Below are 11,934 nucleotides of genomic sequence, written 5' to 3' on the forward strand. Positions count from 1 at the left end.
TTCACTATAGCAAAGAAAATTGTGCGATAAAATGGGCAGTTCCTGTGAGATGACAATCACTGACTGTCAGTCAGGAAAAGGAACAAATTCCAGGAAGGTAAACTGGACCACCCCTAGTTAGCTCTCTGTTAACTAATTTGCGTGCCCATACGCTTGGTTTCTGGCAGGAGACCAAAGCAATGCAGAGGCATTTTGGGACTAAAACTAGATTCCACGTCCACCTAAGTAACATAACAGCTGGCTTTGAGAGCCAAAGTTGACGAACTCAAGTATCGATATGTGTGTGTACCAGCCATTATACCATAGGAGCTGAGCCATCATAACTGAATGAATATTATTTCAGCCTTGCTGGCAAAGTAAATGTGCTGATGGTAGTGGAGTTTCTATTGTAAAGCCTACGAGAGCAAGAGGAACATAAGGCCCATAAAATCTGTAACTGTTTTATTCCAAAGTCAGATGAGCAGATCCAAAATATTTGCCTTAAAATATACATATTTAGTCATTCGATTAATAATTTTTCATTCATAGATACCAAGATACTAAAGACTTCTGAAGAGGAAGGAGAAACTGAAGCAAAAATTAGTTAAATATTCTGAGCAAGTTTTTGAACTAGATTAGAGATAGTGCCATTGGAGAATAGTTCTTAGTTTTCCCTGTGCTGGTCCTGGAACTAACATTTATAGATTTAGATTTATAAATCCAAAATATATGAACTCTTTATAGTGACCTATAGTCCTTTATATAGTAGAATTATGCTTTCTACTCTATATGTAAGCTTGTTACTGGTTATTATCTTTCCTGTCCTGTTTTCCTTCATATATTCTACAGCATTCATATAGCCAGGAGAATTTTCTGCATGTATCGAGTTTACAGTCTTCAATTGCCAAAAGAATGTCACAGTCTTTGTCGTGCCACACGCATGTGTGAAAGGAGTGCATGAGCAAACATGATACCTTTACACTTGCAGTTGTCTTTTGAACAAATGTAAAAATAGCTTTCACCCTCAAGGGCAGACGTTGCAGGATCCCAAGGCCCTGAAGTGCCATGCAATATCATGCAGTCTCGAATTTCATTGAAAACGGGTTTATAGTGAAGAGTAGTGGCAAAGATGCAAAGTGACCACCGTACAGAGCCCACTGTGGCAGATGTTCCTGAATTCTATGATGCCAGATGCATGTACCTCCTCCCCTTTCCAGATTGGGCCTCTCTGACCTTGGGTTTGTGTCCTATAATGCTTAGTTTGTCCATATTCCAGTCACACTCCACGTATATATCATGCAACTGTGTGATGCTGTGTCCTGCACATTTCAGTTAATTATCTGGGGGGTTTGCTTGGGGTTTTTTTCCCCGTGAAAGCTAGAATCAAACACAAGTAAAACTTATTCTGATAAACTTCCAGGAAACATTCAGGGAAGAAAGAAAAAAAGCAGAGCTGTCTTCTTGCTGTTACACAGGCTGTAACCATGGACCTGCGTAAACAACTGGAGAATACTGAGAGGAACTGGAATAAAGAGAAGATGGAATTGCTGGAGAGATTTGACAACGAAAGGAAAGAATGGGAATGTCAATGGAAGGTCATGCAGAAGAAAATAGAAGAGGTAGTTTTAAACAGAACTCTGAACACTAACATTTTCACTTGGGGTGAAGTGACTAGGGTTGCTTCAATTTTTTTTTTTTCTCTGAATGATATCCTATATCTTATCTGTCACTGGAAATTTCTAGTAACTGACAGTAGGATGCAAAACCTGGGGTTAAGCACTGTTTGCAATTTCTCATTTAATAGCCATGAATACGAAGCAGGAAGTTAAATATCACTTTGTGAAATTTGCTATGGTGCCGTTGGCTGTATATACTGCTGCCAGTTCGGTATATACTGAGCCACACTGCTCGTATTATACATGCTTTTTTCAAGTACATGCTGAACAACTATGTATATGGGGTTTAGGAAAATGCATATTTAGTAATAAAAAATCTAGGCATCATAATTCTCTGGCAAAAAGGAATTAGACGGCATAGGTCTACTGGGGTAAATGGTAATATTAAAAAGAAGGTCATACATTATACGCTGCATTCTGGCTAGAACCTGTTCCATTTATGGACAGCTTTTAGTAGAGAAAAGAGCTACAGTAAATAGTATGAAAATCCTGACACCACTTCTGTTTACACGTACTAACAAACACTCACTCCCTGCCATTTCTAATGCATCTCCTTCCAGAAATAGTTTGGGTAGTTATTTATGATTCTTTTATCCCCAAATTGTCCCTGCAGCAGAACCCTCTGGCGCTCTGTAATGCATAAATTGAATCTGCTTTGGCAACGTGTAGAAGCAATTTTTTTCACCTCTGAGTTTTCCACATTTTTCATTCGAATATACACATGGAGTAGTTTTGCTTGCTGGCTGCCAACACCATCCTGTGGCTGAGCAACACAGGAATGTATGGCAGAGATTGCTCGCATGAAAGTATGAGAAGGAAAATTATGAAAGCCAAATGAATTGCAGCCATACACTGCCCGTTAAACCAGCCTGCAGCATAACTCCATAATGTCAGCTCTCTTAGATTTTACCTGAAATTCTTGCAGACTTTGGTATGATAGTCTTTGCCACATTTTGTCTTTTGTGTTAGGACACTTCTGTGCAATCTTACCTAATTTCACCACCAAGATGAGAGTGCTTCAAAAGTTAGTAATGTGATTTCTGTGAATTCTGTTGAATTTCAGTTTGTTAGGTATATGAGCTGTTTTGACATGATGATAATGTGTTGTGAAAAGGTATTCTGGATATTGGTAGTCCTGACAATGGGTGGAAAGACCATGTTTTTCCCATGTTCTTTATTAGCATATGGATTAGGAAAGCGTGACAGTGACAGAAAAAGAGATAAAGAATGGAATGGGGCTGAGGGGAAGAGAATGAAGCAAATTGCTGGGTACAGCAGGACCAGACAAAACTGCAGATGATACCCCAAAATTATCAGCATCTCAAGGTCCCCTCCTAAGCTGTCTATATAGCTGCCCTTGGTTTCAGTTGCCTGACATTTCTTCACCAAGAGCCACATGGCTGGAGAAAAAGGAAGATACATTTTAAATGCCATCATCTGTAGAGGAATTTCCTCTATAAATCTTGTGCTACCTTATCAGCTTGTATTTTTATTCAGTAGTTTTCTCTAGCCCACCAAACCCTAACTTAATTCCTGGATTCCTCCAGGAGGATTTACATGATTTAGGAGATGATATTGTTGAGAGTTATGAGGTGGTATCCTTTCTTCTTACTGATATGCTGAGTCCATATGAAGCCCTTATTTCTTGGAAATGACAGAAGTTCAGCCCCCAGGTTCCATGAGCAGCTGGGCTTTGGGAGTGAAATCTGAAAGCTCAGGATAAGGTCAAGTGTCAAGTCTCTGAATGTGAGAATACTTCTAATCCACAGCACTACCCATGAAATGGCCACATGTTCTTCATGTTGTTATTCTTTTTCACTGCCCTTCCAAAAGATGTTGTGATGGCCTCATGCACTGTGAGAGAGCAGGCAGATGGCTGTTCAGAGGTGCCTGCTCTGCCCTTTCTTCATAAGAGCAAGTTAAGAATGAATGTTTATAAAGAGCCGTGGGATTCTTGGCACTGGAAATTATAGTGTAAGCAGAAGAGGCCTTTATGATGTTGCTATTTTTTCTAATTTATAATTTATCACAGTTCCCTAGTTTGAATGTGCTGGGTGACAGGAATTAACACCTTTTCATTTAACAATGAAGCCACTGGATCTCAGCAGTTAGCCCAAAAGAAGATAAGAGGGTGACAGCACATTGCCACATAATACCATTCTGCAGTACTGATTTATCACTCCAGTCGTAGGGAAGAATTCCATTTGCCTGAGAACCAGAAGAGTCTGGTCTGGTGCAGATAGCGCTGCATGCGATGAGAATTCACTTCCCCTCCCGAAACTAATATACTTTAACAGGCTGTAAGATAACCAGAGCCCTCTCTCTCCCTCCCATTCCCTCCCATTCCTCATCCATCAGATCAAGGCTGTATCCACCACATTGTGTGCTGGTATTACTTGATGACAACCATACAGCTTCTGGCTCAAGGCAGCGCCGTTGGCCTCGTCAGATCTCTTCCAATCCCATCCTATGGGTGGAAGCCATACATTAAAACCATGGCAAAAAGTTTGTGAACAGTTACAGCCCTTTCCTCATCCTGTGACAGTAACAGTCTGTGAACTATCACACTGTGTGACTCAACATTTTTCTACTAACACATGTATAAAATCTTTCTACTTGATGCTACTGAGTGAAGCATCGTTCAAAATAGAAGATTAATATGTTCTTTTACCATAGTGTTTATCACAGTACCATGATTTAATAGAAGGTTCTATTGTTTTTTCAGCTTTACCAGGAGGTAAAACTTAGAAGGGAGAGCAATATGAATGTCCATGATAACAAGACCATTCAGAGCAAGATGCTGCAGCTGTCCATGCATTCCCCTACTTCGAAAGAGAGTGACACAGTGGAACTGAACCATCAACACAACGTGGCAAATGACAGGATGGAAAAAGGGAGTTTGCTCAGTAAAACAGGACACGAATGTAAAGAAACCAGAGCCAAGAGCAGAAACAATACTCTGTTGATGGACAGTCTGGCCTTTGAGAACCATGAGGAATCTGAAGACAGCCTCAGCATCAAAACTTCCAAGAAAAATGCCAAGAATTATATTGGTGATCTCAATGTAGTAAGTATGTTTCAGTTACAAGTGTGAGGAAAATACTGAGGGGTTTGGACTGCCAGGTTAACCTAAAGAACTGATATACCTGATTTTAGCTTTCCAGCTCTCTACTTTCTCCTCAGTTTGCTATTGATGAGTGCCTTCCCACTGTTCAAATGTGTTAACAGCATGCTCTTTAACTCCATTCATACCTTGGGGGCATTTTTGTATCTTGCCTTGTGCTGCTTTCCTCTGCTATGAGTCTTAAATGCAAATCACCACAAGTTTCAAAATAATTCTGGAGATATCATTTAAAAGGCTTATATTAAAGGACTGTTTTTATATTTATAAAGGCTCTTAAAGAACTTGCCAGAGTCAGTGAAGAATTATGCAGCTATCAAGAAGAAATTCGAAAGAAGTCCAACCACAGAAGGTAAAAACATATTGGTACTCTTTATATTAGAGGAAGAAAATGATTAATGAGACTGTGCTCCTGTTCACTCTGAAGCGGGGTTTGCTGTTGAATTTATTAGGAGTTGGGCAGTTCCTATCCTCCTAGTGTTTCAGTGCTCAGCATAAAACATTCAAATGAAATATACTGAAATATGATATAAGGCCACGTTTTACTAGCAAAACAGAGTTTATCTATAGAACCCACAAAATGAAATTAGTATTTATGCGAGATGAAATTGTACTTGTTTCTAATGGCTATATAGAGGATTGGGAAACTGAACACATATTACTGTCTGCCCTGGTCCCATTTCCATGCAGTTCTATATGGCACTGTATGGGTTTGTTAGGCTGGGAGGTTTCTTACATTAAACCCAGATCTAGCCTTAAGTGCGGGGGATGTGTCAGGGACTGACAATCCAAGAGTGCAAAGAAGGCAAGAGAAGCAAGATCAACCATACATTTGTACTAATGGAAAGATGGTAAGCCAGACCCTGAAAAGCATGGCAAATGAACATTCCGCCATCTGTTAAAAATTCAATATTCATGGTCTGCTTTAGCAAGCTAAACAACAGTCTTCTTCTCGAGTTGTGCAGAAAGTCTCAGAAGGTAAGACTGAACCTGTGGTGCATACCATGAAAAAGACTGCAAAAAGCTGTGTCCCAGCCATGCTGAGACCCCATGGAGGTCTGCATCATGGCAAACTCTTCTCAGATGCTCCCAAAGAGCAGAGGGACTTCTTACATTCCCCCATGCAATCAGTTGGCTATTTGTCACCAATTTATTATTGTAGTTGGGTTAGTGTTTGTATCTTTAAAGCAAATAGATTCATAGCTGATGCATAGTTTCTAAATCCTAGCTGAGAAAGGTGATTTTTGAACAGATCTCAAAAGACATGTCTCTACTGTCACAGGTAATGTTAGGAAACCTACACAAGGGATGCACTATGTCCTAAAGCTTTCTTCATTCAGTTCATAGATAGGTAGACTCTCACTGTAGTCATCAGAACTCACAAGATCCACTGTCCTTACTGTAGGATAGGTAAGAAAACAAGCAATCATCTACAAAAACTCAGCAAAGGAATTTTAGTGGCAAGGGAAAGGAATACATGATTCCTTTTGGTGAGCTTTCTTCAAATTCTTCATGTGTATTTCAAATATCTGGATGTATCAGCTGCAGCAAAGCTGCTCCTAAATCTTTTTAAGCAGCCAGTGTTAAAACACCTGCTCACAGGGAGAACGAATCCATGCTGCAGTCCCCTGGGGGATTACCCTTATTGCTCATCCCTAAAACACCTTGCCTTTTATTTCCAGAATGAAGTCACTTCCTTTCCTGGGGAAATTTGAGGAAACGCAAAACACAGTTATTCTGCCTGACATGAACGATGTGTCCAGCAATGAATCACAGACTTCAGTTGCTTTTGAAACAGAGGAACATAATAACAGGAAGAATCTGATGAGCTCCACCAAGGCTTTGAAGGACATTCCTTGCAGTGATCTTACTGGTGACAGAGGAACAGACTTCAGACCTTGGCAAAAGAAAGAAGCTCCACCAGTTCCTCCACGGAGCACTTCTCGGCACCTAACAAACTCACTTTCTGCAGTTGTGCAGCTTTGTGAAGCACCAATGAGAGATCCAGGCATCAAAAGCAATTGCAAGGCTCAGGACTGTAGGAGTGGAAGGAAACCAATGAATCCTTCACCTATAAACCAGAATGAATCTGCAGCAGTCTGTGCAAATGAAGGGCAGTCTGTGAAAGGTCCTGTGATGGTAACTGCTTCAATACCAGTAACTAAAAATGAGTGCAATGTACCAACAAGTTTCTGCCACAACACGTGGGCATACGATGTGGGCAAACTTGGAAAAGACAATAAAAGTGAACCTTCCCCACTGTCAGCCCAAAAGAGTTGTTCAGATGGAAATATGGCCCAAAGCAACAAGATGCACCAGAAACAAAATCCCAAGTCTCACAGCAGCCCTTATTACAGTAATGACTTCTATGTCCCTGCTACCCTGCACAATGATCTTTTGGAAGACTCTAGGTATACTTTAGGAAAGACCCAAAGAAATGAAACTTTAGCAGCAAAGATCGATGAGTTTAACCGGACTGTCTTTCACACAGATAAACGTAACAATGCTTTGCAAGAAAACCAGGTGCCTCGAACAGCATCAGAAGATCACAAACCCTGCAGCCCACTGTATGACTCTGCTATTAGCAGGACAGAAACTGTAAATACAACTTGCGTTTCAAATCCCAAATGCTCTGTGGCAAAGGAGAAAGAAACTAGCAACCCCAGCAAAGCTGTCAGAACGGCAGGGCAACAAAAGCAAATAAATGGACTTCCAAATACTAGTGGCTATAGGCACATGCTTCACGAGCATGACTGGAGACCAAGTAATTTATCCGGTCGCCCGCGTTCAGCTGACTCAAGGTCGAACTATGGTGTTGTTGAAAAGCTTTTGAAAAACTATGAAAAAGCAGCAGTGACTTCTCCATGTAATGCAAAATGCTGCAAAGATAAGTGGATGCAGGCAAATTCTGAATTCACCGATGGGGGTTGTGAGACATTGAGTCAGTATTTAGAAATGCTCCAGATTGAGCAAGGAAAGCAAGAATTTCCGAGGAATTCAGCCAAGCATATTGGGCAGCAACTCAAGCAAGGAAAAGAAAGACAGAAGTTACCAGAGGTAAGGTTCATAAGAATGGCAAGAACAAAATAATTCAGTTTCATACCAAGCTTCAGATTCTAAAATGAGGCAGGCTAACATGGTATTGTAAATAATTATGTAAAAATAGACACTTTAGGCTAGAATCAGGATGAATCAAGAGTGTTTCCTCTGAAGACAATAGAGGAGGGATAATAGAGAGGACAAGAAGATAACAGGGGAGGGCAGAAGCATGTAGACGTGCGCCAGATTTTAGTCTCTGCTGCTGTTGTGTGAAGCTAGATTTTAACTGCAGTGCAGTTATTCAAGGATTGAACTAGTGAGAACTGCGATCCGATTTTCGCTCCCTCCCTCCTTCCTTTAGCTGACAAATTATTTCATAAGCCTTCCCAAAAGGCTTGAGCACACTTGGACATGTCACAATCTTAGAGGGCTTAGACAGCATTGTTCAGCATCCAGGGTGCTGCTTGGTTCAGAATTTCATTGGAACTGTCTATGAAAAGGGGTATTGTGGCTCCATAAAATTTACAGCAACAAAGCGACCTCCTCTTACTCATGCCTCAGTTCCTGGCTTCTCCTATATATGCAAGCATAGCCTCACAGAAACAGAAGAGTATGGCATAACGAATTAATTTATATTTGGCTGAATTTTATTTGCAGAAGTTTTGAAATAATGCTTTTACCAACATTATTTCTTAATGAAACGAGAAACGGATGGTTTTGAAAATGCACTATAAGTTGCAGGTTCTGTAAAAGGCCGAAAGATGGAAAAATAATTTTTCCTGAAGAGCTCCTTGGCCAATAAAAACAAAGAGATTTGCCCCTTACTGTCTTAAAAAAGAGAAGGCAAATGTGTTTGGAGCCGAGAAACTTAAATGGCTTCAGACTGTCAGCTGGTATGCTTTAAACTGTCACGAATTCACAAACCAGTGGAGTTATGTGGATTTAAACAGCTGAGAATCTGACCATGCAGATTTTCTTCTGCATGTCTTTCTGACAGCCTGGCAGTGATGCAACGTCTTGCTTAGCAGACACATCTTTACTACAGCACAGAAAGAAAGGAAAAATCAACCTTCTGATTTCTTTTTCAACCAATGAACTTTTGATAGGAAAACAAATTTTCATCAATGAATATGTAGGGAAGAAATAATGACTAGATAATGACTGCGTTTACATTGATGTAAGCCCATAAAAACTTTACTAAGCCAATTGGATTTTTTTTTCTCCATAGGTTCATACTTTATGTTGTCTTTTCTATCTGTACAAACTAAGTGTAGAATATTGCCTGATTAGGGGCTACCATTTTAGGTCCAGCAGCATTCACATCACAAAGATTTAAAGAAATACAAATGGCATGAGACATTTGGTTTATTTTTATTATTTCAAATTTACATGACTGTAGCCATGACTGAAATCTGTTGCTTTTCCTGTATATACAAGGCTCTGCATGTAGACATGTCACCGCATTAATACATAACCATTCTGAATTCGTTACCAAGTGTAAAGAGCTTCACATTGCACTCATGGAAACAGAGTTCTTAGCAAGATGTGACTGCTGAAATAGGATCTATCAAAAAATACTTGAAAAGTATATAGATCATACTCCAGTAATGTAAGATGGTATTCCGAGTTCTACCTTTAGAACAGTATACAGTGTTCATTGACAAAAATCTTCCAAAAATGAAAAGAAATGAGAAGTGAATGTCAGTTTTGGCTTGCATTAACATTTTATACCTTTCCTTGTGTCTTGACACTTGGCTCCATATATTTTAAACTGCAACTGATGTGACAATCCCTATACATAGAAATAGCTGTTCTTTTGCATTCTGTGCATTACTGTGCTCCTTTTAATAGCTTCAGAGCACCTGTTCTGAGGTCAGCCCAAATGTCTTCCTACATTCCCGCTGCATTCTGCAAAAGCCATAACTTGTTAAAGCAAGGAGTTGCCTTTGTGTTCTAGATATCTGTGCCAGCTAAATGCTCAAGTGGGAAGGGTTTCTCCCGGCCTGCTCGGCCAGCAAATCGACGCTTGCCTTCCAGATGGGCATCCAGATCACCGTCAGCACCGCCTGCTGTGAGAAGAACGGCATACAACTGCTCTGTCTCCTTTCGGTCAGAGACCTCAGTAGTCTGAACCCAGAACTGGGTTGGATGGTGTCGTGAAAGCTCTGCGCCTCATTGTAACCGTGTTTGGTATGTGTTAGAGCAACCAGCTCTACACTGTTGTATCTTGTCCAAGAGTGACCCCCACCACATGCCGGACAAAGCGTTTTGAATCCTAGGTCATCATCACCACAGTCTTCAGTGTTTTTATTGAGATGAAATAACTATACCCCTGGTTTTCTCTGTTTTCTTTGGTAATAGCTCACAAGGAATTTCTTTTGAATGGCATCTTCCTTAATTTGCCAATCAATTTTGAGTTGAAACAATGTATAGTGCTGTATATTCTGACTCTTCTGCAAACAGCAGAACGTAAAGCTGTATGCATGATCATGTGTTCGTAGGTGCATGTGTTGGACTAGGAAGTATACAGGTCTGTATTTAGAAGAGACAAACTGTGCTAGTGTTGACATTGAAATTACAACCTATATGCCTACATATATATATATACTTTGTGTTTATTTTAAAAAGTTTGAAATATACAGTCCTGATGACATTTATATTTTGTATATCTTTTACATAGGTTCACAGGTGTAGTATTTAATGTACAAAACTAAATATGCATTTTTGTGACTGACTGCAGCGATAATGCCTTGCACAATATGTATCTGAAGCAGACTAGCTCGACTGATTCGTCAGTCATGCTTCACGGCATCCTCGTTCGGTTTCCTAATCCTTATGATGCTAGGTCAAAATACCCAAACATATTTTTTCTGAATTAAAATATTATATGATTTGTAATACATTAGCCTTTTTCAGCACCAGAGACATTCCTGAAATGTTCCAATCCCTTTAAAAAGCTTAAATGTGCCATTATATGTATAGCATACTGTAAACACTTCGGTAGTTTCAACTGGTGTAACATACAATTTATGAAGGGAAAAAAAGGGTTGTATATGCTCAATTCTGTAAAACTTATTTTTCCTTCTAGCGTTATACTTTAAGCTTTGGCAAAGTCCGATAACAATGGACTTGTTTATTTTCACTCAAGGCAGGAGAACAAGGACCATTGTTGTTCCCAGTGCTGCAGCCACACTCCTTTTTTACTCTTCTCCTAGACTAGAGTGCCTGAGCCACTTGCTAATTTACTGCTCCTGGACTGACTCGTGGCAGTCGGTTACGAAGTTTACTTGCACTCTGGCAACAAGCTGCATCTCACACAGAAATATTGCATTGAGGTATCATCACTATGGTGCCCGAAATCCTAGACACATGGTGTTGGAAGTATGTTTTTGCCATCACTTGACTCGGTATCATGGGCCATCTGAATGATGTGCACAGAGCCTGGCTTGTTCCTTCCCACAGCGTGAAAGAAATATGGATGCTACCCAGACTCTTGCTGAACTTTCAGAAAGACAGTGTCCTTCATCCTGGAATTTTTGCACCCTTTTCTAGGCTGTTGCTGGATGCATAGGGCGGTAATGATGACAAACGTTACCTTTAAACAGCATGTCTAGGTTAAAAGGAGTAAAGAGGCACTTCTTCAACATCAGCCTGATCTTGCCTTGCAACTTTTCTTCTTCTCCTGGAGAAACATAGCGTGTTCAAAGGAATTTCAAAAATCATCCCAGGATCCATTAATGTGCACATCTTCTTATGTGAATGTAAAAAGGATTTTGGAGAGAGTGTAGGCTTTTGTCCTAGTGAATTGTATGTGTGGCAAAATAGGGAAAATTAGTTGTGCTTAATTTGATAGTGATCTATTGTCCTACTCCAGTCATGAGAATCCACACCTTTTTCCTTCCTTTCAGAGCCTTATTCTTCTTTCTTCTGCACGACTTCAGTTTTGCAGAGAGAGAAAACAGGAGGCCATGTGTTCTGAGCAATATAGCATGTATGGTAGTATCAGTAACTTTTCAGGCATGCCAGTATTGGAGCAAGCAGGCATTAAAGCCATAAATCCCACTTTATCATGCCATTGTAGCTGCCTGCATGGCAAAAACACGCTCAGAGTAATTTGCC

General features: G+C 40.1%; 2 protein-coding genes across 6 annotated transcripts in view; both read left to right on the forward strand.

Annotated features, from left to right (window-relative positions):
* SOGA3 (SOGA family member 3) overlaps positions 1-1,472 on the forward strand; it is a 43,741-nt gene extending 42,269 nt beyond the window's left edge. For 4 of the 5 annotated variants that reach the window (XM_054197142.1, XM_054197144.1, XM_054197145.1 and 1 more), the window contains one exon: positions 1,400-1,472. The gene's annotated coding sequence lies outside the window, so the exon portion shown is untranslated. The remainder of the gene's footprint in view (positions 1-1,399) is intronic. The other variant, XM_054197141.1, reaches the window with a different exon arrangement.
* On the forward strand, positions 1,464-10,936 carry KIAA0408 (KIAA0408 ortholog). Its single transcript, XM_054196478.1, has 5 exons — positions 1,464-1,598; positions 4,381-4,722; positions 5,049-5,128; positions 6,459-7,833; positions 10,904-10,936. The coding sequence occupies exons 1-5, from the start codon at positions 1,464-1,466 to the stop codon at positions 10,934-10,936; spliced, it is 1,965 nt and encodes a 654-aa protein (XP_054052453.1).
* Positions 10,937-11,934: the final 998 nt, after the last annotated feature.

This window comes from Rissa tridactyla, chromosome 3 (assembly GCF_028500815.1).
Source record: "Rissa tridactyla isolate bRisTri1 chromosome 3, bRisTri1.patW.cur.20221130, whole genome shotgun sequence".
Lineage (NCBI taxonomy): Eukaryota > Metazoa > Chordata > Aves > Charadriiformes > Laridae > Rissa > Rissa tridactyla.

What these genes read in the sequence shown, in the direction of transcription:
- KIAA0408 (XM_054196478.1), top strand. Translation starts at nt 1,464, where the DNA reads ATGGACCTGCGTAAACAACTGGAGAATACTGAGAGGAACTGGAATAAA. An exon ending in ATATTGGTGATCTCAATGTA is followed by an intron (nt 4,723 to 5,048) that starts GTAAGTATGTTT and finishes ATATTTATAAAG; the next exon opens with GCTCTTAAAGAACTTGCCAG. An exon ending in AAGAAGTCCAACCACAGAAG is followed by an intron (nt 5,129 to 6,458) that starts GTAAAAACATAT and finishes TTTTATTTCCAG; the next exon opens with AATGAAGTCACTTCCTTTCC.